The sequence below is a fragment of the Anthonomus grandis genome, chromosome 11 (genome assembly GCF_022605725.1).
Source record: "Anthonomus grandis grandis chromosome 11, icAntGran1.3, whole genome shotgun sequence".
NCBI classification, from domain to species: Eukaryota; Metazoa; Arthropoda; class Insecta; order Coleoptera; family Curculionidae; genus Anthonomus; species Anthonomus grandis.
This window is the reverse complement of record NC_065556.1, coordinates 26093542-26121499: the sequence shown is the minus strand read 5'-3', so window position 1 is coordinate 26121499 and position 27958 is coordinate 26093542. Positions and strand designations below refer to the sequence as shown.

The 27958-nt window shown below is 28.2% G+C and overlaps 1 protein-coding gene and 1 long non-coding RNA gene across 3 annotated transcripts in view; one reads left to right on the top strand and one right to left on the bottom strand.

The window, feature by feature from the left end:
• Nucleotides 1-13012: 13012 nt before the first annotated feature.
• Nucleotides 13013-27958, bottom strand: part of LOC126742381 (leucine-rich repeat and guanylate kinase domain-containing protein-like) — a 32842-nt gene continuing 17896 nt past the window's right edge. Inside the window, exons 7-16 of one of the 2 annotated variants that reach the window (XM_050449032.1) lie at nucleotides 26826-26956; nucleotides 26614-26771; nucleotides 26386-26557; nucleotides 26052-26330; nucleotides 25924-25999; nucleotides 20992-21100; nucleotides 20769-20933; nucleotides 20612-20715; nucleotides 13222-13391; nucleotides 13013-13174 (exon numbers count right to left, since the gene is read on the bottom strand). In XM_050449032.1, the coding sequence (XP_050304989.1) occupies nucleotides 13066-13174; nucleotides 13222-13391; nucleotides 20612-20715; nucleotides 20769-20933; nucleotides 20992-21100; nucleotides 25924-25999; nucleotides 26052-26330; nucleotides 26386-26557; nucleotides 26614-26771; nucleotides 26826-26956 (1473 nt within the window). In that variant the 3' untranslated portion in view covers nucleotides 13013-13065. Of the gene's footprint in view, nucleotides 13175-13221; nucleotides 13392-20611; nucleotides 20716-20768; nucleotides 20934-20991; nucleotides 21101-25923; nucleotides 26000-26051; nucleotides 26331-26385; nucleotides 26558-26613; nucleotides 26772-26825; nucleotides 26957-27958 lie in introns of those variants that run through there. The other variant, XR_007662547.1, reaches the window with a different exon arrangement.
• LOC126742382 (uncharacterized) lies at nucleotides 21959-22243 on the top strand. Its single transcript, XR_007662548.1, has 2 exons — nucleotides 21959-22070; nucleotides 22131-22243. It is a non-coding gene; the product is annotated as an uncharacterized LOC126742382 (long non-coding RNA).

Sequence of the window (27958 nt, the reverse complement as noted above, 5' to 3'; positions counted from 1 at the left end):
ATATTAGAATATTGAGTCATTCATTAATTCAGGATTTTTTATAGTTTAATGATCCTTAATCAATGTAATTAATGAACATATAAAATATCAAATTAATTAATGAAATTAGGCTAGTGTGGTTGATTTTTAATATGTTTTAATTTTTTTGTAACGTCAGAGGTTTTTACTCAAATTAGGGTATTACCAAAAAAATTCAAAAATTGGATTAAAAATTATAAAAAAAATCACTTTTATCATGATATTGAGTGATTAATTCAAGATTCTTAGTGATTACATAAAGTTCAATTACTTTTTAATCCTTTTACAAAAAGTTTCACTTACATTGGTTAATATTTGGTGATTTATAAAAAAAGTCCAGGAACTCAAGTACAATAAGTGATAAAAGCCTTTTAAGTGATAAAAAGAAGTTTTATCAAAAGGTTAAGTGATTAATTGATCCAACATTATTAGTATTGATATAAAATTTTAATATGTTTTAAATCCAATCACTTCTACGGGAGAATTGAGTGATTTTTAGTATTTTAATGATTTTTAATTTTCTTTCAATCTCCTTGGATAAAAATTGGGTTTTCTTACTCAAATAAGGTTAAGTGATTGATTTTTAGTCTGTAGTTTATAAAATCCAGTTTTTTTTTGTAAAAATTGATTTTTTCTTTCAAATTGGGTTGATAATAAGAAACACAAAAAAAATTAAAAATTTCAGGTAAAAAAGTATTTTTTTTAAATATAAGCAAATATTACTTCAGGGAGAGATTGAGTGAGTTGACTTTTTATAAAATAGCAATTTTTGTGAAAAAATTAAAATTTTCACTCCAATTATTGGAGAATTAAAAAAAGGCCAAAAATCGGATTGAAATTGATAAAAAAAAAATAGTTTCACCGAAAGATCGATCCAAGAATATTGATATTTATATAAAAATTTAATAGTTTTTTAATTCAATCACTTTTAAGGGGGGATTAAGTGATGGATTAATCAAGGATTTTGTAGTATTTTAATGTTTCATTATTTTTTAATCTTCCTAGAAAAAATGTTTGTCTTTTATTGAAATTAGGTTAAAATTATTGATTTTTAAAAAAAGCTCAAAAACTGGATTAAAAGTATTAGAAAATCACATTTATCATGATATTGAGTGATTAGTTCAAAATTCTTAGTAATTACATAAAGTTCAATTACTTTTTAATCCCTTTACAAAAATTTTCACTCACATTGGTTAATAATTTGTGATTTATAAAAAAGTCCAGGAACAGTCCATGGTTTAAATTCAATCACTTTTAAGGGAGAATTGAGTGATTGGTTATTCCCGGATTTTAAATATTTTAATGGTTTTTAATTTTCTTTCAATCTCCTTGGAAAAAAATTGGGTTTTCTTACTCAAATAAGGTCAAATGATTGATTTTTACTGTGTTTATAAAATTCCAATTTTTCAGTAAAAATTGAGTTTTCACTCATTTTATCCAAGATTTCTAATTATTTTTTGTAAAAATTGATTTTTTCACTCAAATTGGGTTGATGTTGCAAAAAACACAAAAATTTAAAAATTTTCAGGTAAAAGAGTATAATTTTTTTAATATAAGTTTAATTATTTGTTAATCCCTTGGCAAAAATTATTTTTTTTATTCATATTAGGTTAATTCCAAGAACTGGAATGCTGAATAAATCAATTTTATTAGATTATTGAGTGATTGATTAGTCCAGGAGTCTTTGTATTTTAATGAGATTTCATTTTTCTTTAATCAGGGTAATTAATGAAAATGTAAAATATCAAATTAATTAATGAAATTAGACTAGTGTAATTGATTTATAATATGTTTTAATTTTAAATCGGGAGGTTTTACTTAAATTAGGGTATTACCAAAAAAAATTCAAAAATTGGATTAAAAATTATAAAAAATCACTTTTATCATGATATTGACTGATTAATTCAAGAGTCTTAATGATTACATAAAGTTCAATAAATTTTTAATCCCTTTACAAAAATTTTCACTCATATTGGTTAATAATTGGTGATTTATAAATAAGTCCAGGAACTCAAGTACAAGTGATAAAATACTCAGTTTTATCAAAAGGTTGAGTAATTGATTGATCCAACATTACTAGTATTGATATAAAATTTTAATATGTTTTAAATCCAATAACTTTTAAGGGACAATTGAGTTATTGATTAATCCCGGATTTTAAGTATTTTAATGATTTTTATTTTTTTTTCCAATCTCTTTGAAAAAAATTGGGGTTTCTTACTCAAATAAGGTTAAATGATTGATTTTTAGTCTGTAGTTTATAAAATTCCAATTTTTCAGTAAAAATTGAGTTTTTCACTTATTTTATCCAAGATTTCTAATTATTTTTTGTAAAAATTGATTTTTTACTCAAATTGGGTTAATAATGCAAAAACACAATAAATTAAAAATTTTCAGGTAAAAAAGTATAATTTTTTTGATATAATTTTAATTATTTGTGAACCCCTTGGCAAAAATTGATTTTTTTTTATATTAGGTTAATTCCAAGAACTGGCATGCTGAATAAATCAATTTTATCAGATTATTGAGTGATTGATTAGTCCAGGATTCTTTGTATTTTAATGAGATTTCATTTTTCTTTAATCAAGGTAATCAATGAAAATGTAAAATATCAAATTAATTAATGAAATTAGGCTAGCGTAATTATTTTTTAATATGTTTTAAATTTTTTGCAAAATCGGGGGTTTTTACTCAAATTAGGATATTACCGAAAAAAATTCAAAAACTAGATTAAAAAAATCACTTTTATCATGATATTGAGTGATTAATTCAAGTTCAATAACTTTTTAATTCCTTTACAAAATTTTCACTCATATTGGTTAATAATTGATGATTTATAAATAAGTCCAGGAACTCAAGTACAATAAGTGATAAAAGACTAAGTTTTATTAAAAAGTTGAGTGATTGATTGATCCAAGATTATTAGTATTGGTATAAAATTTTAATATGTTTTAAATCCAATCACTTTTAAGGGAGAATTGAGTGATTTATTAATCCCGGATTTTTAGTATTTTAATAATTCTTAATTTTCTTTCAATCTTCTTGGAAAAAATTAAGGTTAATATGATTGATTTTTAGTGTGTTTATAAAATTCTAATTTTTCTGTAAAAATTGAGTTTTTTACTCAATTTATCCAAGAATTCTAATTATTTTTTAATATCTTTGCAAAAATAATAGTAATTTACCAAAAAAGTCCAGGAACTGGAGTAGAAATAATAAAAAATTAGTTTTAGCAGGAGATTGAGTGATTGATTAATCCAGTAATGTTTTTTTTAAATCCCTCTGCAATAAATGATTTTTCTCACTCAAATTGGATTGATAATAAAAAAACACAAAAAATTAAAAATTTTCAGGTAAAAAAGTATTTTTTTTTAATATAAGCAAAAATTACTTCAGGGGGAGATTGAATGAATGATTAATTCAAGATCCCAAGACTTTTATAAAATATCAATTTTTGTGAAAAAAATCAAATTTTCACTCCAATTAGGTCTATTATTGGAGAATTTAAAAGAAAGTCCTAAAATTTGATTAAAATTTAAAAAAAAATAGTTTCACCGAAAGATTGATCCAAGAATATTGGTATTTATATAAAATCTTAATAGTTTTTTAATCCTTCAATCACTTTTAAGAGGAGATGGGGTGATTGATTAATCAAGGATTTTGTAGTATTTTAAAAAGTCCAGGAACTCAAGTAATTGGGTTGATAATGCAAAAAACACAAAAAATTAAAAATTTTTAGGTAATTTTTTTAAATTTTTTTTTAATATAAGCAAAAATTACTTCAGGGGGAGATTGAGTGATTGATTAATTCAGGATCCCTAGTCATTTTATAAAATATCAATTTTTTTGAAAAAATTAAAATTTTCACTCCAATTAGGCCCATTATTGGAGAATTAAAAGAAAAAGTTCAAAAACTGGATTGAAATTGATAAAAAAAAAATACTTTCACCGAAAGATTGATCCAAGAATATTGATATTTATATAAAATTTTTAATCCTTCAATTACTTTTAAGAGGGGATCGAGTGATTGATTAATCAAGGATTTTATAGTATTTTAATGTTTTATTATTTTTCAATCTTCCTAGAAAAAATGTTTTTCTTTTATTTAAATTAGGTTAAAATTATTGATTTTTAAGAAAAGCTCAAAAGCTGGATTAAAAGTATTAAAAAATCACTTTTATCATGATATTGAGTGATTAATTCAAGATTCTTAGTAATTACATAAAGTTCAATTACTTTTTAATCCCTTTACAAAAATTTTCACTCACATTGGTTAATAATTTGTGATTTATAAAAAGTCCAGGAACAGTCCATGTTTTAAATCCAATCACTTTTAAGGGAGAATTGAGTAATTGATTATTCCCGGATTCTTAGTATTTTAATGATTCTTAATTTTTTTTCATTCTCCTTGGAAAAAAATGGTTTTTCTTAGTCAAATAAGGTTAATTGATTGATTTTTAGTGTGTTTATAAAATTCTAATTTTTCTGTCGAGTATTGAGTTTTTCACTCAATTTATCCAAGATTTCTAATTATTTTGTTGTAAAAATTGATTTTTTCACTCAAATTGGGTTGATAATGCAAAAAACACAAAAAATTAAAAATTTTCAGGTAAAAAAGTATTTTTTTTTCAATATAAGCAAAAATTACTTCAGGGGGAGATTGAATGATTGATTAATTCAGGATCCCAAGTCTTTTTATAAAATGTCAATTTTTGTGAAAAAATTGGATTTTTCACTCCAATTAGGTCCATTATTGGAGAATTAAATTAAAGTCCAAAAATTGGATTGAAATTGATAAAAAAAATTGTTTCACCGAAAGATTGATCCAAGAATATTGATATTTATATAAAATTTTTAATCCTTCAATCACTTTTAAGAGGGGATCGAGTGATTGATTAATCAAGGATTTTGTAGTATTTTAATGTTTCATTATTTTTCAATCTTCCTAGAAAAAATGTTTTTCTTTCATTCAAATTACGTAAAAATGATTGATTTTTAAGAAGAGCTCAAAAACTAGATTAAAAGTATTAAAAAATCACTTTTATCAGGTCGTTCAGTGACAGATTAGTTTAATACATTTTTTACGAAAAAAATATTTTTTTGAATCTCTCCCTATAAGTGATTTTTTCCAGTCATTGATTAATTCAGGACTTATATTATTTTTATGATTACTCAATTTTTCTGAAAAATTAGGGTTTTCACTTCTATTGGGTCCATAATTGGTAAATTACAAAAAAATCAAAAAACAGTATTACCAGTGATAAAAAAATCACTTTTATCAAGAGATTAAGTGATTAATTAATCCAATAGAGAAACAATCATTTTCTTTAATTTTACTGCAAAAATTGATTTCGTTCAATCCCTCCCTAAAAATGATTTTTCAAAGTGATTAATTAATTAAAAATGTCTATTATTTTTATGAACAGTTTATAAAATTGATAACAAAATCACCCTTAGCAAGAGATTGACTGATTAATTAATCCAAGATTCTTTTTTCAAAAATTGACTTTCTCACTTAAATTGGATTCATAATTGGAAAATTATATTTAAAAGTTACATTTAGTAAGAGACTCAGTGAATGCTTAATCCAATATTCTTTCAGCAAAATTTGATTTTTCTCACTCAAATTCCATTAATCATGTGTAAATTACGAAGTCTACAAACTGGATTAGCTTAATTAATAAAAAAATCACTTTTACCGAGAGATTGATTAGTTAATTAATCCCACATTCTTAGTGTTCCACTATTTAATCCCTCAATAAACATTGATTTTCCGAAATTATGCTGATAATGCAATTACAAATTATGAAGAAAAAAGAACCCTTTTAAGAGGAGACTCGCAACGGCACAAAAGAGTTGAAATTCCTTAAAGCTTGCCTCTTTTTTTTGTTCAATTATTTATTATCATCAGGTCTGTATTCTTGAGCCAATACACTGTACGGCTCAATAAACAGCCTCTTAAGTCACATATCGTTCAACTTGTCATCATATAAAGTAGACGAGAAATAAAAAAAAAAAACACCAAACTAAAACTCATAACGCTTGTTGAAGGTGATCGTATCACCTCACTCGTGTGTTGTGACCCTTAGAATAGAACTAACACTACTACTGTCTGTCTTTCTCATCTATATGGATGTTGCACTTTTCTATCCTTATATGTGAAAATTTGTGCTTTTAATTTTGGACTATTTTCTAAGTTAATTAAAAGGACAAATTTACCGTTTTTGACCGCCAGGTGACGCGTTTGATCACTTTGTCAACTTGTAAATACACTTTATAGATGTCCTAATCTGAGGGGGATTCTAGGGATTATTAAGGTGCCTGGGATTCCCTGGAATTTACGGCTTTTTCTTGTAAATTGGTAATTAGACAATAAATGAAAATACCAAATGTACCTATTTATTTTTTCTATAGATAAAAAAAAGAATATTAGAGCTTCTATTCATATAGTTATTATATCTGTTTATTCTTATCGCTGTATTTCGACGAGCGTCACTTTGCGGGCCTGTACCTATTGTAAATTATAAGAATACCTATTTCATTTTAATATTGTAAGCCCATTTAACATTATGAATTGGGAGTTTCATTATAAATATTTATCTTCCAAGTTCTGTTGTTTTATTCTTCATTTTTTAGGTAAGAATTACGCCATTTTCAGGTAATTATCAATGAATCTTGTAAAATGCGGTGAACAGAAATTAAAACAGATTATTTAATTAATTTAATAATATAAGAGGAAAATTGTGATGTTTGATCAAAAACTGATAAAAACTTAAATACGTGGAGGCTTTAATGATTTATTAGCGAAAAACTTTGCAATTTTTAGGATTTGGACTTATAGGACGTCCTAAATTCGGATAATTCCAGATGAAGATCTTCACAAATTTGTAAAAATTTTGCAGGAAAACCACGATATTTCCAAAGCTTCTTTTTTAAACGATTGACAGGAAAAATTATGTTTTTTTAAAAATTTCTGAAAAATTGTCTAGAAAAACAAACGATTTTTTTCAAATTTCGGAACAATTGCTAAGAAAAACGACGATTTTTCCAAATTTCTGAACAATTATTGCTTGGAAAATTAAAAATTGTTTTATATTTATAAAAGATTGTCAGGAATTTTACAACAAGCAATTTTATGAACTGTTTGAAAAATCAATTAATAAATATTAAGGAAAGCATACACGCTTAATAAATACCTGGAAAATTGCCAGGGAAACGATTCCTCCAATTTATTGAAAAATTGTTTATAAAAAGAACAACATTTTTTTAAATTTCTAAAACATTTAAAATAACTATTTAAAAAAAAGGTTCTCAACATTTTTGACACATTACGAGGAAAATTTACAATTTTTACAAGTTTATAAAGAATTGCCAGGAAACTTAATAATTTTTCCATGTCTGTAAACAATTGCCAGGAAAACTAACAATTTATTCAAATTTCCTGCCAGGAATTTTTTTGTTTTTAAATTTTTGAAAAATTGCTGGAAAAATTACAGGTTTTACGAATTTAACAATTTTTCCAAATTTCTGAACAATCCCTTGGAAAAAGTAGCAATTGTTTTAAATTTTAGAAAAAAATTATAAAGAAAACAAGCAATTTTACGAAGTAACAATTGCCAACTGAATTTTTCAAGTTTTTAAATAATTACTAAGAAAAATCGTTGTTTTTCTTGATGTTGTTCGGAAATTTGGAAAAATCGAAAATTATCTCCTGTCAAGTCCTTTGCCTACGTCAGCAGTTTTTCATCAAATATGGAAAAAAAAATTTTTTTCTTTTTACAACAATATTTTCCTGGCAATTGTTCGGGAATTTGGAAAGTTTTTTTTTATTAATTTTTTAGGAAATTGGAAAACCTTTTGCTTTTCTTAGCAATTTAAAAAAAAAAAAATTCCTAAATTGCTTCGTTAATGCAATTTCTAATTTTCCAAGTAATCGTCCAAAAATTAAGAGAATCGTTGTTTTTGCGGGGACTTATTCTAAAAATTGAGAAACTCGTTTTCTTTTCTTAGCAACTTTTCAAAAAAAACTTCTCAAATTGCTTCGTTAATGCAATTTCTAATTTTCCAAGCAATCGTTCAAAAATTTGGAGAATCGTTGTTTTCACAGGGATGTGAAAACAACGCAATTTTTCACAAATTGTTAAAAGAAACAATTTTTCCTGGCAATTGTTCAGGAATTTGCAAAAATTGCTAATTTTCCTGGCAATTGTTTAGATATTGTAAAAAAAATTTTTTTTGCCATCAATTGTTCCAAAATGTAAAAACATCATTAGCAATTGTTTAAAAATTTAGAAAATTCAGTTGCGTTCCCTGGCAATTTTGTAAAATTTTAATTCATAAAATTGCTTGTTTTCTTCTTAATTTTTTCTAAAATTTGAAACTACCTCTACTTTTTCCAACCGATTGTTCCGTAATTTGGAAAAATTGGTAAATTCGAAAAAACTCCTGTGACTTTTCCGGCAATTTTTCAGAAATTTGAAAACAAGAAATTCCTGGCAGAGGCTTAAAAATTTGAGAAAATTGTTGCAAAAATTGCTAATTTTCCTGGCAATTGTTTAGATATTGTAAAAAATTTTTTTTTGTCATCAGTTGTTCAGAAATGTAAAAACATCATTAGCAATTATTTATAAACTTGGAAAAATTGTTAATTTTCCAAGCAATTGTTAGGAAATTTAGAGAAACCATTGCTCTTCTTGATATTTGTTGAGAGATATGGAAAAATCATTTTTTTGGCAATTTTTAAGAAATATAGATAAAAAAATACCACGGCAATTGTTAAGAAGTTTAATAAAACTCGTTTGCTTTCCTTGTCAATTTTTCATATATTAGGAAATAAAATTTCTAGCTTTTTTTAAAAAATTATTCAGGAATTTGTAAATATTATTAGCAGTCCTTTGCCTGACAATTCCTTCGAACATTTGAATTTTTTTTATTTTTCTAAACAATTTTTTAGAATTTTGGTAACTTTCACTTGCTTTCCTTGGCAATTATTAATAAACTTAAAAAAATGTCAATTTTGAGCAAAATTTAATTATGTTGGAAATTTGAAAAACCGTGTTTGTAGCAATTTTTCAAGAATTTGGAAAACTTATATACTTTCCTTGGCAGTTTTTCAAAAACGAAAACAAGTCGTTGTTTTTCTTCGCGATTGTTCAAATATTTGGGAAACTCACGGTCATCTTTGAAAATTTATCCAGACAGATGGAAAAGTTGATTGTTTTTCAGGCAACTTTTTAATAATTTGAGAAGTTGGTTAATTTTTCCTGGCAATTATTCAGAAACTTGGACAAATCTTTGCTTTTTCCTGGCAATTGTTCAGGAATCAGCAAAAATTGCAAATTTTTGTGGAAATTGTTTAGATATTGGAAAAAATTTTTTTTTTGACATGAGTTGTTCAGAAATTTAAAAACATCATTGTTTTTCTTAGTAATTGTTTAAAAACTTGAAAAATTCAGTTGGCAATTTTAAAGGATGTTACTTCGTAAAATTGCTTTTTTTGTTCATAATTTTTTTTCTAAAATTTGAAACAATTCTTAGTTTTTCCAAGCGATTGTTCAGAAATTTGAAAAATTGCCAGAAAAGCGGTTTCATGCATTTTTTTAAGATATTGTCCAAGAAAAGCACACGAATCTTTAAACAAATTAAAAAAAAATTACTTTTTCCAAATTCCTGAACAATAAAAAAAATGTTTCTTTACATTTTTGACACATTGCGAGGAAAATTAACAATTTTTCCAAGTTTATAAACAATTGCCAGAAAACTTAACAATTTTTCCAAGTTTGTAAACAATTGCCTGGAAAACCAACAATTTTCTCAAATTTCTAAGCCTCTGCCAGGAATTTTTTATTTTAAAATTTTTGAAAAACTGCCGGAAAAATCACAGTTTTTCACAATCAGAGTTTTTTCGAATTCAACAATTTTTCCAAATTTCTGAACAATCGGTTGGAAAAAATTGGAAGTAGTTTCAAATTTTAGAAAAAAATTATGAAGAAAACAAGCAATTTTACGAAATTAAAATTTTACAAAATTGTCAGGGAACGCAACTAAATTTTCCAAATTTTTAAACAATTGCTAATGATGTTTTTAAGTTTCTGAACAACTGATGGCAAAAAAAAGTTTTTTTTCCAATATCTAAACAACTGCCAGGAAAATTAGCAATTTTTGCAAATTCCTGAACAATTGCCTGGAAAAATTGTTTCTTTTAACATTTGTGAAAAATTGCTAAGAAAAGCAAACGAGTTTTTCAATTTTTGAAATAAGTTCCTGTAAAAACACCCATTTTCCAAATTTTTGAACGATTGTTTGGAAAATTAGAAATTATTTTGAATTTTACAAAAAATATCGCGAAATTAAGGATTTGTCAAGGTTCTTGAAAAAATTGCTAAGAAAAGCAAAAAGTTTTCCAATTTTCTAAAAAATTGCCAGGAAAACGGTTTCATATATTTTTTTTAAGAAGTTGTCACGAAGAAAACTTGAAGAAAAGCACACGAATCTTTAAATAAATAAAAAAAAACTTTTTCCAAATTCCTGAACAATTGTCTGGAAAAAATTGTTTTTTCCCACATTTATGAAAAGCTGAAGGCAAAGAACTTGCCAGGAGAATAATATCGATTTTTCCAAATTTCCGAACAATATCAAGAAAAACAACGATTTTTCCAAACGTTCACAGAAATTGTCAGGCAAAGGACTGCTGATAAATTTTACAAATTCCTGAACAATTTTCAAAAAAAAAATCAACTTTTCAAATTTTTGACACATTTTTGGAAGAAATTACAATTTTTTCAAATTTCTGAACATTTCCAAAAGAAAACCAGATTTTTTTTTTCCAAATATAAGAAAAATTGACAAGCAAAGCAATCGAGTTTTATTAAACTTCTGAACAATTGCCGAGGTATTGTTTCCCTAAATTTCTTAAAAATTGCCAAAAAAATAAAACCGATTTTTCCATATTTCTCAACAAATCAAGAAAAGCAACGGTTTCTTTAAATTTCCTAACAACTGCTTGGAAAATCAATAATTTCTTCAAAGTTATAAAAAATTGTCAGGCAAAGGACTGCTGATAAATTTTACAAATTCCTAAACAATTTCCAAAAAAAAATCAACTTTTCAAATTTTTTACAGATTTTCGGAAAAAAATACAGTTTTTTCAAATTCTTGAACAATTCTAAAAGAAAGCTAGAAATTATTTTCATCCAAATATAAGAAAAATTGACAAGGAAAGCAAACGAGTCTTAATAAAGTTCTGAACAATTTCCGAGGTATTTTTTCTCTAAATGTCTTAAAAATTGCCAAAAAATCAAAACTGATTTTTCTATATTTCTTAACAAATATCAAGAAAAGCAACGGTTTCTCTAAATTTCCTAACAACTGCTTGGAAAATTAACAATTTCTTCAAACTTATGACAAATTGCCAGGCAAAATAACAATTTTGCCAAATTTTTAAAAAATTGCCAGGAAAAAGCAAAGATTTGTCCAAGTTTCTGAATAATTACCAGAGAAAATTAACCAATTTTTCAAATTGTTAAAAACAATCAACTTTTCCATCTGTCTGGATAAATTTTCAAAGACGACCGAGAGTTTTCCAAATATTTGAACAATTGGGAAGAAAAACAACGACTTGTTTCCGTTTTTGAAAAATTGCCAAGGAAAGCAAGTAAAAGTTCTGAAAAATCGTTTAGAAAAATACCAAATTTTCCAAATACCTAAACCGTTGTCTGGAAAAACAAATGATTTTTCCACGTTTTTAAGAAGTTGCCAAGGAAAGTATATGAATGTTGCAAGTTTTAAAAAAATTACAGTTGCGCTAAATTTCTGGAAAATTATCTTATAAAGTTGATAAAGGCACACGACAGCCAAATTGCCAAATTTTTCAACAATTGTCAGGAAAAAAATTACGATTTTAGCAAGTTTCTGGAAAATGTTCAAGGAGAATAAATTTGTTTCGGAAAAATTTCGGAAATTTTTCAAAAATGCCAGGAAAGCAAATGACTTTTCCACGTTTTTCAAAAATTGCCAAAGAGAGTGTATGCATTTTTTAACTTTATAAAAAATTTAATTTTTTATACATTTCTTAAAAATCACCAGGAAAACAAACAATTTTTCCATATTTCTATAAAATTGCCAAAGATAACAAGTGAGTTTCCTAACAGTTTTGAACAATTATCTGGAAAAATTAAAATTTTTCCAAGTTTTTGGAAAATTTTCAAGGAGAATAAACTTCTGAAAAATCACAATATTTTATAAATTTTTTAAAAATTGCCAGGAAAACAAACTTTTCTATATTTCTATAAAATTGCCAAAGATAACAAGTGAGTTTCCCAAAATTTTAACAATTTTCAAGAAAAATAACGATTTTTCCATGTTTCTGGAAAATTGTTAAGGAAACCGATGCTCTAAAAAATAATTTTTGAAGTTCCTGAAAAATTACCAGAAAAACGACTTTTCCAGATTTTTGAGGAGCCAAGAGAGCCCTATATAAATGTGCCAAATTTATGTAAAATTACATGAAAAAATAATTATTTCTTTTTGAACTTTGAACATTTATCAGAAAAGCCTAAAAAAAGTCAATTTTTTTATATTATATTTATATTATATTATATTTTCCTCAATGTCGGATAATTACCAGAAAAATTCACTAATTAGAATATTACCGGAATATAATCGCTGTTTTAATGCCTCAGAAACAGTCTAAAAATTTTGAGAAATTCCAAAGTTCATCAGAATCCTTTAAAAAAAAATTAAATAAGGTTTCAAATATTCCAAGAAACTTAAAAATGAAATCTATGGGATCCCTGGAACATGCTATGTAGAAACTTTCCAGATATTCATCAACTTGTAGAGGCCTTAAAACCTTTTTAAATGTATTTGAAGCAATAGAGACCCCTGACAAGCAAATTTTTCCTTGATAAAACCAGGTTGTCTGGTTTTATCAAGGTCCTGTCTGTTTGTTTCCTTGATTGTCAGGTATAATAAACAAATTCAAAGAAAACTAATAATTAGTTAATACTGTATTAAATAAAGAAAATAACATTGTAGAAATCCAGCAGTTTACCAACGTGGACAAGAAGGTAACTGACAAATCCCGTCGTCCATGCAAATAAAATGGAGCTGCCTCACGGGGAATTCAGCAGACTGTTTTTCCGTTATAGATAATTCCCTAAAAAGAAACATTATAAAATTTAAAAAAATAATAATACAACTCACTTCTTCAGTTCATCGAAAGCTTTGGAAATTTTCCGTTTGATAGCGATCCCAAAACGTTCATTAGCACTAGGCACCATTATCGTTTCTTTAGTGATCGTGTCGTGTTTTATAATGTCTTTTATTAAACGGTCCAGTTTCTCTAAGGATTCTTCTTCCTGGTCGGTGAATAACTGGAAAATATACGTTCGTAAATAAAATAGTTGGAAAACGGTTTGGGGCTAAGAAAGGGAATTTATTATTCAAGAATTTCATATATGAATGAGTCTTGTACCTCAAAAACACTCTGAGTTAGAGGCAATTTTGTGCATCAAGGTCCAAGGCCCATCAAATTTGAGGCAGTGCAACATCAAGAATTTATTCATTAGGGGATATTTTTAGGCCTAACTTAGGAACCACTCAAAGTATTTTAACAAATTTTTCACATAAGAATAGAAGATGCCTCAGGATAGATTATTATAATTTTATTATAATTTATGAATATTACTGCACATTCATGCCACCCTCGTATACAGACATAAAATAATAAATTAATTATAGAAAACTTTAAGGTGTTGAACTTTTTATTCATTCTTTTTAATAAGATTCTATGCATGGAAATCTGTAGTGCTATTGCAAAATTACATGAGAAAATTAAATTACAGGAAGCTGCAAATTAGTAATGGTTCTTTTACAGGCTTCTGTAAATATAATGCCATACAGCCATCTGTGGTCTAATAGCGACATTACAAGACATTTTAAACAAATAACTGTCAAAATTAACAGTATAGCAATATTATAGGACTGCCACGAATTTTAAAATCAATTACAAAAAACTGCTAATAATAACTAAGTTTCAATATATATCTCTGAGAAGCCAAATTATTAACAGATAAGCAAATTTTCATCTATTAAACCGAATTGTTGTGCAAATCATAAATCGAATGATTATAGAATTATTTTGCCTTTAGGTAAATACAAAATAATATCTAAAATCAAAAAAAACATTACAAATATTCTAGAAAATTTCCATTATCCTAAAGAGATAAAATAATTTAATGTTGTTTTATATTTAAAAATTGACGATATCTAATTAGATGAAACGTATAATAATTAAAATTTTAATTGAAAGAAATTTTGTAAATTCTATATGTTCCTATTATTTTATTTTATTAATTTACCAGTTACCCATCATAATACTGTTAAGATCTATTCATCATAATTAAATTCAATATTAACTTAGTAAACGATTTCTTAAGTTATAAAACATTCCAAGATTTACCTCATTTTTATTCAGCTTTAAGCTATCTAAATAAATATTAATAATACATTTAGTAGCGAAACGTAATATGAAAGTTAAAAGCGCATAAAATATGTGTTAATATTTAATGAAATTTAGTACCAATCGTAATGATTTTCTCTAGAAAATACAAAAAATTAAATGTCAAAATTGTTAAGCAATTGTGAATAGTTTAAAAGTTATAATCATATTTGTGTAATTTTATAATATCAGAACTTTGTCCAATAAAAGCTTTTAAGAAAATGATACAGTTAATTAAACAATACGGTTTCTTTTTGGTTTGTACATAGGAATGATGTACCTAATATAATAAAAATATATTTTCTAACATTTCTTTTTGAGACTATTAGAAAACTATTTTTTTAGACTTTTTTCGACTTTTAAAATAAGTACTTAATTTTAAGTCCAGATTTTTGCTGGAAAAATATAAGTAAGACATATGAATATTCCTGTAGTTAAAAAACCTCTACGATTTATTAAGATTCCAGCAAGGTATAACTTAAATGCATTTTTTGTTATTATCTAAAATGTTTATATCTTTTCAAGAAATATGCAAAAAAATTTAAATAGTTAACATTTTTTTTAATTAATTTTGTTTGATTGGGTTGGTGCAATAAGGCCTAAAAGACATTAGAAAGTTGTTTATTCTTTTACCAGACATTTTGGTAATATTTACAATACGTATTCAAAATGTCTGCCGCGATGAATAACCCACATCGATGTATAAAAACCTCTTCAGCAAATTATTCTGAATGAGCATTTACTTTAGCGAATTAACTTAACTGCTGTAATTATTTGATGACGTTGCTCTTCTTTGTTGATTGATGATTTTGTCTGATGTTTTCCAACTCTTTAAAGTATCCCCATGGAAAAAAATCGGTTGAGTTAAGCTCGAGGAAGCGCGGTGGCCAACGAATTGCACCTTTCCGTCCAATTAAAAGACTAGGGTAGGCCCTATTTAAAAAATGTCTCACCTGAATGCTAAAAAGAGCGGCCACTACATTCTGCTGCGGTCATTTTAATTGGCGACTATTCAATGGAATATTCTCAAGTAAAATAAGTAAGTTTAATTGCATTTTTTTTACATTTCGCCATTTAATCTGGCTGGTAGCTCAAATGGCCTAATTAATGAACCGCTAAGACTGCCACTCCACATGTTCATAATAAATTAATGTTGAAAGCGGTCATTTCTAACAATTTTGGGTTTAAAATATGTTCAGCGGTGTAAATTATGAATAATAAATTTTCTCGTTCTAAAACTAGGTTCATCTGACCTTAAAATTTTGTTAACAAATAATGGGTCTTGCGTACTGCAACAAAGCATTTCTCTACAAAATTCCACCTTCTTGGCGCAATTACCTGGTAATAGATCTTAAACCCGTTATACACGATAGGGGTTCAACAGGGGTTCTTCGTAGAATGACGGTGTACTATTGTTTTCGGAATATCAGAACGTCTAGTAGTTGTCTGGATCATATATTCTTGAGAAGAAAAAATGGTTCTAAGATTAATTGTTCTTCCTTTGTCATTCAATCTGCCATAACTGACCATTTTCCTACCATGTTGCATATTACTGATACAGTTGGGTTGCAAAAAAACAAGGAGGAGGTAAATTCTTATACAGTTAGAATAAATTATACCATATTAACAAATTTTATACATAATCAAAATTTTGAAAGCATTTTTAACAATGATGATCCAGAACTAGCATTGGAAATTTTATACAGTACTATTACACAAGCATTAAATCATTCAAAAACCCAAAAATTATGTCAAAATAAGTATAAAAAAATAAAACCATGGATCACAATTGGTATAATTAATAGTATCAAAAAGAGGGACAAAATGAAAAAAACACTACTAATTCATAACAATTTAGAAAACAAAACTGCCTTTAATAGTTACCGTAATAGCTTGTGCACGTTAATCAAGAAATGTAAACAGGATTATTACAAAGCCAAAATCGAGTCTAGTGGTACTGACCTAAAAAAAAATATATAAGATAATAAATGAAGTAACAGATTCAAACAGTAACCAAGATTTTAAGTTTAACGTAACTAACAATAATTCTAGTTTTAATAATAAGTTGGATATGGCAAATTTTTGCAACAAATATTTTGTTGATGTCGGTTACAATATATATAATAAAATTAAAAATCCTCCAGATTCCCTGCAAATAAAACCATCCACACAGGCTTCAATGTTTCTAAAACCTACTAATAAGAATGAAATTATCAAACAAATTGCTTCTTTAAAAAATTCCTCTGCACCCGGAATTGATGGTATTACAACCGATATTATAAAACATATTCATATCTATATTTCTTCCCCTCTCGCACACATTATAAATTTAATTTTTCAAACTGCAAAGGTCCCAAAAAAATTTAAACAAGCCATAGTAAAACCTATTCACAAGGCAGGTGATAAATCAAATATAAATAATTATAGATCCATAAGTATAACGAACATATTTTATAAAGTCTTTGAGAAATGCCTTAAGGACCGCCTGGTGGAATTTTTAATCAAAACAATATAATTTCTAAGAACCAATTTGGTTTCCAGAGTGGCCTCAGCACAACCGATGCAGTTTGTGTGCTTTGTGAGCAAATAACAGACCATTTGGATGGTGGCAGAAAGTGTCTTACGGTCTTCCTAGACCTAGCCAAGGCATTTGACACGGTCCCTCATAACAAATTGCTCCAAGTCCTAGAATCCTATGGGATAAGGGGAACCGTGTTAGACGTTTTTGCTGATTATTTGATGGATCGAGAGCAATCCGTCAAAGTTGAAAATACTATAAGTGAACCCCTTCAAATTAAAATGGGCATCCCTCAGGGGACTGTTCTGGGTCCAATTTTATTTGTAGCATATGTAAATTCCTTAACCAATATGTCAATACAAAACGGTAGTACTATCTCTTATGCTGACGACACAGCAGTAACTTTCTATGGGGAAACATGGGATTTGGTGAAGGAACATGCTATAAACGGTATAAAGAAAATAAAACACTGGCTAGACTCATTTAAATTATCATTAAATATCACTAAAACTATTTATATAGCATTTTCCCTCACACCTGCAAACCGTCCATCATTCAATAGTATTTACATAGATAGTCTTATGGATAAACTTCATGAAGTTCACTCTACAAAATATCTTGGAATCTATATTGACAAACACTTAAAGTGGGACCACCACATCCTTAGACTATCAAAAAATATTCGAAAACTAATATACAAGTTTTATGTGCTCAGGGAAATATTAAATAAACAACTTTTGATTTTGATTTATAAAGCAATTGTGGAATCACTACTAAGGTATGGTCTAATTCTTTAGGGTGGGATATACCAAAACACATTGACTTCTTTAAATGTTACCCAAAACTACATTTTAAAAGTTATTTTCAAAAAAAACAAAAGATTTTCTACTGCATTACTTTATTCCAGAAATATTTTTGATGTACGCACATTATACTGTTGGTCGCTCTGTATATATATTCACAAGTCGAATAAATTTAAGAACTTTGTTAATCATCAGTATCAGACTAGATTAAATGTAAATAGACACTTATCAATTCCAACTGTTGCCACTACTATGAAATTAAAATCAATTTTTTACCACGCACCCAAACTGTACAACTTATTACCACCATATATTAGACATACAAAAGTTGTCAAAAAATTTTGTAAAATATCTGGGGATTACATTTATGATCATTTACATGTATTTAAAAAACTACTTACTGTTAATTAATTTTCATATTTCATAGCTTTAGGTATTCGTACGTGATCGTGAAAGATTTTTGTTTTCTAATGTTTAATTATTTATTGGGTGTTAAATGGAAACTTTGCAATAGTTAGTGGATGGGACATATTTTGTTTAAATATTTATTTTTATAAAATTGTTTTTGATTTTTTGCACATACAGGTATTTGGTTACCTAGGTGCACCTTAAAATGTACTGAGATAGATTATAATTATTGGATTTTATTACACATACTTTGTAAAAGCTTATATGTAATATATATCCGAGTAATAATATAATATATATAATATAATATATATATATCCGAGTCTTGAGATGCGACCAACACTTGTGGAGGTTTTTCTAATGCCATTTCAACTATACCATCTTCTGCATTAGCATTTTTACTATATCTTTTCTATTCTGTAAAGATTTGTCCACGTAGGCATTATTCACTCGTTGTTCACACCCTATAGTCGGGATATCGTCCACGATATTCCCTTTTAGCCGCTCAAGCATTACGAAAGCCATAAACATTATGCATTTGTTCGTATTCACGGTCGGTATAAGGCATTATGTAAAGTTGTAAAAACAACACGATATAGCCGATACCCAGAAAACTCAACACGACCTATTTAAAACTTTGTTTATGATACTTTGTTAGTACCTTAATTATTTTGTTCGTAAAATAAAAGGGCAAAATATTGATTAAGCCATGGATTTTTTTTGGCTATTTTTTGAAAGAATCAACATTTTATTAGGCAATAACAAGTAATTTATTTAAGTTAATGGAAGCAGTATGAATTTTAAAAGATTTTATGTTATAGGATGAACATTAATGTTTTACATTTTTTCATTACAAATATATTACGAATTTTCTTGTAACGTATCATTTCTAGGTGCAAACCAAAAAAAAAACTGTATTATTTAATCAACTGTATAATGTTTTTAAGAGCTTTTGTTTGACAAGGTGCTACAGTTTAAAAAGTCCGCAAATATGTACTTAATGAAAATGACTCCCTCTATTCCCTGTTTGAGTTTGATCCATTACTTTTAGGATACTCTTAATAAATGTGCATATGGATAACGGGATTTTATAAGTTATTTAAATTTTAATATTAAAAAAAAACTTTTATTTTGAGAGTTGCTGGAAATACTAGTTTTATAGTCGAAAATAAATAGAAGCTTCCTAAACTTATATCCTTCATTATATTAATTGATAATAAAGTTAAATGCTCAACTTATTAACAAATAAATACATTTTTATAACTCATTTAAAACTTACACGATTATAAAAAAACGGTTTTTCTTTTACCAAAAATGCCAATATTTTGATTTAACTTTTAGGCAATTTGTTAGTTGGACCCAAAAAACGTCACTCCCGTAAAATAAAATATTTATATAAAATGTCATTTCCTTTAAAAACAATATAACATAATGGCAACTACACTACAAATAAATACAATAAAATAAATGCATATTTTGGTTTTGTAATAAAAAAACATATAATGACAATCAAAATATGTATTACCTTTTTTTTAATTTGAATTTGTTATTTATGTCATGTTAAAATTACATAAATATTTAACTACGAATTAACAGTTGTAATAAATGAAAAATTAATAGCGTACTACTTCGAAAAGCAAACTAGGTAAAATTGCAAAAATGTAATTTCTCTTCACTAAATCGTAACACATTTCATAATAAAAACCAATGAAAGGCATAAAACAAACCCCTAAAAAGTTGTAATATCCATTCGTGCTATTAATCTCGGTCCAGCTACCGCCACCAGACACGTAAGCTGTTATATAATTCTAGATATTCAATCAAATAAATAACTCTAGAATATTCAATCCTGTAATGCCCTAAAGGAATTACAGGATCCTGCAGATGTTTTATACGTTTACTGCAAAGTAATGCCACCTGTTATATAAAGACATAAAATAATAAATAAATTGCAAGAAACTTTAATATCTTGAATCTTTTACAGATGTCTGTGATAAGATTCTACGGAAATCTGTAGTGCTATTGTAAAACTATATGAAAAGAAAAGATTAAATGACGGGAATCTGTAAAATATTATGAGATATTTACAGGTTTCTGTGATAAAATTGTATGACCATCTGTGGGTCAATAGCAGAACTACATCAGAAAATGCAATTACGAGACATTATAAAATGAGAATTGTTTTAAAATTAATTGTATATAAATGCCACGAAGAATAAAGTGAATTACAGCAAACTGCAAATTAATAATGGTTCTTTTACAGGATTCGGTATTTATAATACCATAGAAATCTATTTTCATATCGAGAAATCTTTGCGGATTAATTCTGAATTAAAAATTCGGGTAAGTACGAAAGTTTCTTACCAGTTCCCTAAAAAAACCCGGGAACTGTAAATGAAGCTCTAAAAGTTCTTCTCTTTGCCGTAATTCCGCGTTAAAAACGTTCGTCATCCTGTCATCACGTGACACTAAAACAAACAAAAAATTAAATTAAATAAAAAACATATTTCTACTCACATACGTGCCTCGGCATAAGTGTAATGATTCCTCAAAGCGGCCTCGGCTATAAGGTAAGTCCGCTCCTGTTCCTCGGACATTTTGGCAAGCGTCGCCTTCTTCTTGTTCTTATCCTTCTTTAATTTACTTTTCGACGGTTTTTTTAATACACTTTTATCGATAACTGCACCTGCAATAACAAATAAACAATAAATTCCTGTGGTAAGTTAGTTGGTAAGACGACTTACAACTGACCGGCACTTTGTGAGGCGAATCAGAGGAGTCGATCGAGCTTTTCACCCTGAATGACACCAGACGTTTCATTTGAACGCAATTCATCGCACTTTCCAGGTTTGCCTATATACAAAAAGGTAAGTAGCTCATTAATCCCATCTATAGGTGTAACATAAAAAAGTACTAAGCATGAAGTTCATTACAGGAAACTGCTTAAGAAATATTATCAATTTGGTAGTGCCATCTGTAATGTGCATCAAAAATTAAATTACAGGAATTGCAAAGCATTAGAAGAAATATTTTATTAGAAATGATTAAATATGTTAATTGACGAATTATAAATTAAATTACGGTAACTGCAAAATATTTTTTCAATATAAAATTACAGAACGCTGTAATAATAGCGTTTGGCCATCACCTCATCAGCAAAAGAAGGCAATATTATAGGAAACTGTAAATTAATATTAGATCTCTTACAGGTTTCTATGATAATACCGCATTGCCATCTACAGTTTAACAGCGAATCTACGAAGAAATGATGAAATTACAGAACACGATACGATTCAATTATCATTCTGTCGAAATTAATTGTAGAGTAATGCCATGAATTAAAAATGTCAATTACAGAAAAATGTAAAATATTATTTCATATTGTATAGGTATGTGTGATTATATTATATGGCTCTCTGTGGTCTAGGTACTTAAAAAACAATAACATTACAGGAAACTGCAAGTTACTATCTGAGTTTGGGTCATCTATGAAACTATAATATATTGTTGATTTTTTGACAGATTTCTGTGACGAAATTGCAGGGAACTGTAAGAAACTATTAAGTCCCTTACAGGTTTCTGTAATAAGATTGTATGGCCATCTATAGCACGACAGCGAATTCATTTAGAAAGGTAATGGAACTACAGAAAACTGTAAAATATTATTAGATTTAATACAGATTACTGTTAATGTTCATTTTGAAGTAATTTTAGGAATTATGAACTAACTTACAGGAAACTGTAAATTCTAATTGGACATATTGCAGCGGTGCCTGCAATAAAGTTTCATGGCCATTTTTAATGTAATGCCAAAACTATTTGAGTAAGTAAAATGATGGAAGATGAAGAAGGACACTGCAAAAAAATGTTGGATTTTTTACAGGTTTCTGCGTTTATGCCATATGGCCCTCTGTGTTCTACTAGCGAAACTACCTTAAAACGATGACATTGCAAAGACTGTATGTATCTATAGTGTAATAAAGAACCATATCGGTTTATTCGTTTATATAAAATTACAGAACGCTGTAATAATAGCGTTTGGCCATCACCTCATCAGCAAAAGAAGACGATATTATAGGAAACTGTAAACTATTATTAGATCTCTTACAGGTTTCTATGATAATACCGCATTGCTATCTACAGTTTAACAGCGAATCTACGAAGAAATGATGAAATTACAGAACACAATACGATTCAATTATCATTCTGTCGAAATTAATTGTAGAGTAATGCCATGAATTAAAAATGTCAATTATTGAAAAGTGCAAAATATTATTGTATATTGTATAGGTTTCTGTGATTATATCATAAGGCTCTCTGTGGTCTAGGTACTTGAAAAACAATGACATTACAGGAAACTGTAAGTTACTGTCTGAGTTTGGGCCATCTATTAAACTATAATATAATGTTGATTTTTTTGACAGATTTCTGTGACGAAATTGTAGGGAACTGTAAGAAACTATTAAGTCCCTTACAGGTTTCTGTAATAAGATTGTATGGCCATCTATAGCACGACAGCGAATTCATTTAGAAAGATAATGGAACTTCAGAAAACTGTAAAATATTATTAGATTTTATACAGATTACTGTTAATGTTCATTTTGAAGTAATTCTAGGAATTATAAACTAACTTACAGGAAACTGTAAATTCTAATTGGACATATTGCAGCGGTGCCTGCAATAAAGTTTCATGGCCATTTTTAATGTAATGCCAAAACTATTTGAGTAAGTAAAATGATGGAAGATGAAGAAGGACACTGCAAAAAAATGTTGGATTTTTTACAGGTTTCTGCGTTTATGCCATATGGCCCTCTGTGTTCGACAAGCGAAACTACCTTAAAACGATGACATTGCAAAGACTGTATGTATCTATAGTGTAATAAAGAACCCTTACGGTTTATTCGTTTATATAAAATTACAGAACGCTGTAATAATAGCGTTTGGCCCATCACCTCATCAGTAAAAGAAGACGATAGTATAGGAAACTGTAAATTAATATTAGATCTCTTACAGGTTTCTATGATAATACCGCATTGCCATCTATAGTTTAATAGCAAATCTACGTAGAAATGATGAAATTACAGAACACGATACGATTCAATTATCATTCTGTCGAAATTAATAGTAGAGTAATGCCATGAATTAAAAATGTCAATTACAGAAAAATGTAAAATATTATTTCATATTGTATAGGTATGTGTGATTATATCATAAGGCTCTCTATGGTCTAGGTACTTGAAAAACAATGTTTACAGGAAACTGCAAGTTACTATCTGAGTTTGGGTCATCTATGAAACTATAATATATTGTTGATTTTTTGACAGATTTCTGTGACGAAATTGCATGGAACTGTAAAAAACTATTAAGTCCCTTACAGGTTTCTGTAATAAGATTGTATGGCCATCTATAGCACGACAGCGAATTCATTTAGAAAGATAATGGAACTACAGAAAACTGTAAAATATTATTAGATTTTATACAGATTACTGTTAATGTTCATTTTGAAGTAATTCTAGGAATTATAAACTAACTTACAGGAAACTGTAAATTCTAATTGGACATATTGCAGCGATGCCTGCAATAAAGTTTCATGGCCATTTTTAATGTAATGCTAAAACTATTTGAGTAAGTAAAATGGTGGCAGATGAGGGACACTGCAAAATATTGTTGGATTTTTACAGGTTTCTGTGATAATACCATACTGCCATCTATAGTTTAATAGTGAAGCTATATAGAAAGAATAGAATTACAGCAATGCCACGAATTAAAAATAAATTACAGAAAACTGTAGATTTTTGATAAAATTAGTAGTAGAGCACTGTCAAGAACTATAGAGCAATCTGCAAAAAATTATTGGATTTCTTACAGGTTTCTGTGATAATACCGTACACCCATCTATAGTCTAATAGTAAAACTATAAAGAAAGAACAAATTTACAGCAATGCTACGAATTAACAATAAGTTACAGAAAATTGTAAATTTCTGATAATATTAATAGTACAACAACGCCAGGAACTATACAGGAAACTGTAAAAAATTATTGGATTTCTTGCAAGTTTCTGTGATAATACGATACTGCCATCTATGGTCGACTAGTGAAACTATACAGAAAGGCAAAAATTACCGCAATGCTACGAATTAATAATTAATTACAGGGAACTGCTAGATTTCTGGTAAAATTAGTAGTGCAGCAACTCCTGAGAATATAAAGGAAACCGTGAAATATTAACGGGTTTCTTACAGGTTTCTGTGATGGTACAAAATGTTTGATTTTTTTACAGGTTTCTATAATAATATCATACTGCCACCAATAGACTAATAGTGAAACCATATATAAAAGATATTAGAAATTAAATATAAATTACAGGAAACTGCAAAATTTCTGTTAAAATTAACAGTACGGCGATGCCTAGAACTATAAAGGAAACTGCAAAAATTACTGGATTTGTTACAGGTTTCTGTGATAATGCGGTACTGCCATCTATAGTGTAATAATGACCCTATACAAAAAGGATAAAATTACCGAAATTCCACGGATTAACAATTAATTACAGGGAACTGCTCGATTTCTGGTAAAATTAGTAGTGCAACTACGCTTGAGACTATAAAGGAAACCCTAAAATATTAACGGGTTTCTTACAGGTTTCTGTGATCATACAAAATGATTGAATTTTTTACAGGTTTTTGTAATCATATCATACTGCCACCAATAGACTAATAGCGAAACCATATATAAAAGATATTAGTAATTAAATATAAATTACAGGAAACTGCAAAATTTCTGTTAAAATTAACAGTACGGCGATGCCAAGAGCTATAAAGAAAACTGCAAAAATTACTGGATTTGTTACAGGTTTCTGTGATAATGCGATACTGCCATCTATAGTGTAATAATGACCTTATACAGAAAGGATAAAATTACCGCAATGCCACGAATTAACAATTAATTACAGGGAACTGCTCGATTTCTGGTAAAATTAGTAGTGCAGCTACGCTTGAGACTATAAAGGAAACCCTAAAATATTAACGGGTTTCTTACAGGTTTCTGTGATCATACAAAATGATTGATTTTTTTACAGGTTTCTGTAATAATATCATACTGCCACCAATAGACAATAGTGAAACCGTATATAAAGTATAAAGTTACAACAAAGTAATGAATTAAATTGTATTGGATTTTTTACAGGTTTTTATGATAATACCATACCTACTGCCATCTATATCTTTAACAGTAGAACTATATAGAAATGCTAGAATCACAGCAATGCGACGAATTAAAAATTACTTACAGGAAACTGCTAGATTTGAACTAGTAAAATCATTAGTACAGCAACGCCAAGAACTGTGAAGCAAAATATTAAAGGATTTTGGACAGATTCCTATAATAATACCATGTATCCCTCTATGGTCTAATAGTGATACTACCTAAAAAACTATGCCATTACAGAAAACTATAATTAGAAATTAGAGCCATCTTCTGTCAATTTTTTGACTGTTACTAAGCAAATTCTAGGAATATGTATGACCCCCTGAAATGTAGTAACGATATTGTAAAAGAAACAACTGGAAACTGTAAAACCCTTTTTATATCTAAATTTCTATAAAAATTGTAGATTGTTGATAATATTTCTAAAACGTTATACTGGGAACAATGTTAACAAACTTATATTGCTTACCTTAGATTGTCCATCAATCTTCTCCGAATATTTAGAGCCTCTTTCTGCTTGAATCGGTTGGATCATTAAACTCAGCCTTAACGAAAACAACTATAGCGTTATTAATAAATTTTAACAATTACCCTTACCGATGAGAATTCTTGGGGCTAGAAGCCCACCACAGTTTCAAACTGGTTTCGTCCTGTGAACATCTTAACAAATCGTCGTTTGAAGTGTGACGATACTTGGTCGTCTCGAGCCTCCTCTGGACCATCATGTTATCGTAAATCTTGGCCACTTTTTTCACCATCTCTTCCAGAACCTCGTGGGCCTCCTGTTCCAGGATTCTCTCCCTTTCTTTGGTGAATTGCAGTTGGTATTCGGCGGCGACCAAGGGCGACGTGAGGATTTTTGACGTGTAACTATCACTACAATTTCCGTTTAGTATAGCCGCTGCATAGTTAAAATAATTAATAACTTTACACGAATTTGACAGCGTAAAGGTTGCTTAGCCTTTGCAAGTGGGCACTTCGGGTGCTCGCCAAACTAAGCACTAAGACTGTATTAATAAACTTTCTTTTCAGCACTATTGCCAGGGTGAGATCTGTACAAAATAGGAGTATTCCCTTTTCAGCTTTCTTGAACTCGGTGTGAGCTTAAAAGTTACATTTTCTCACATATATCTTAGAATCACCCTATAGGATCACATACCAACACCATAGTAACACCCAAGGTTCTCTTGGTAAGTAAAGAATTCGCCCTTTTTCAGCATAGACTTGAACGTTTCTTCGCTCACGTAATGGTAAACTTCATCCTGTTTCTCATTGGAGTGTTTTGCTTTGGTCGTATGAGCAATACCAAGGATAACACTAGAAATTCGACGGTTTAAAAGCAGTTTTCCTTTTCGTAATTTCTCTACTTACTTCGGATTCTGCTTGCAATACTTTCGAGCGATATGGGTGCGACTGGAAGCCTGAAGTCCAACTAATACGATTACTGCTATGGGTGCAGCGTCATACGGGAGTAACCAGGGTAAAATCTTGGGTGGATTCAACTAAAGTAATTTTATATAAATTTTCAAATTAATTGTTTTACCGCGAATATTGAAGTAGATTTTTGGATAGATCTTTTACAGGTTTCTGTTATAATACTGTAATGCCATCTGAGGTCTAATAACGAAACCGTTGGAAACTACTTATAAAGTAACATCAGGTAACTGTAATTTATTATTGAGTACTTTACTACAGGTTTCTGTAATTTTTAGAGATTTCTCTTAAAATTAATTGTATAAAAATGACACGAACTATTAAGTAAATTACAGGAAACTGTAAATTATTATTGGTCCTTTTACAGGTTTCTGTAATTACAAAATAATATAGCCATCTGTGGTCAAATAGTGCCATTACAAATCATTTGACACAACTGTCAAAATTAACAGTACAGTGATATCGTAGGAATGCCTTGAATGATAAAGTGAATTACAAGAAACTGGAAAATATATAGAGGTATTTACAGGTTTCTGTGAAAAAATTGTATGGCCATCTATGGATCAGTAGCAGAATTACAAGACAGAGACATTTTAAATGAGAATTTTGTTAAAATTTATTAAATAGAAATCCTATGAACTGTAAGGTGAATTACAATAAACTGCAAGAAATATATAATGGTTTTCTGTAATTATTATACCATTCGGTTATCTGTGGCTTATATAGAATCTGCGCTTCCGTATCCAAAGGGATTTACAGGTTCCTACATTTTATGTTTCATTCTTTTACTGTATAGTAATGCCACCTCTTAGATACAGACATAAAATAATAAATTAATTACAGGAAACTGAAAACAATTTTAAAATATTTACAGGTTTCTGTTAAAAAAATTGTGTTGCCATCTGTGGGTAATTAGTACAAGACATTATAAAACGAGAATTCCGTTACAATAAATCGTATAAAAATGCCACGAACTAATAAGTGAATTATACAAATAATTATAATTCTTTAAGAGGTTTCTGTAATTATAATTCCATAGAGCCATCTATAATGCAATAGCAAAATTACAC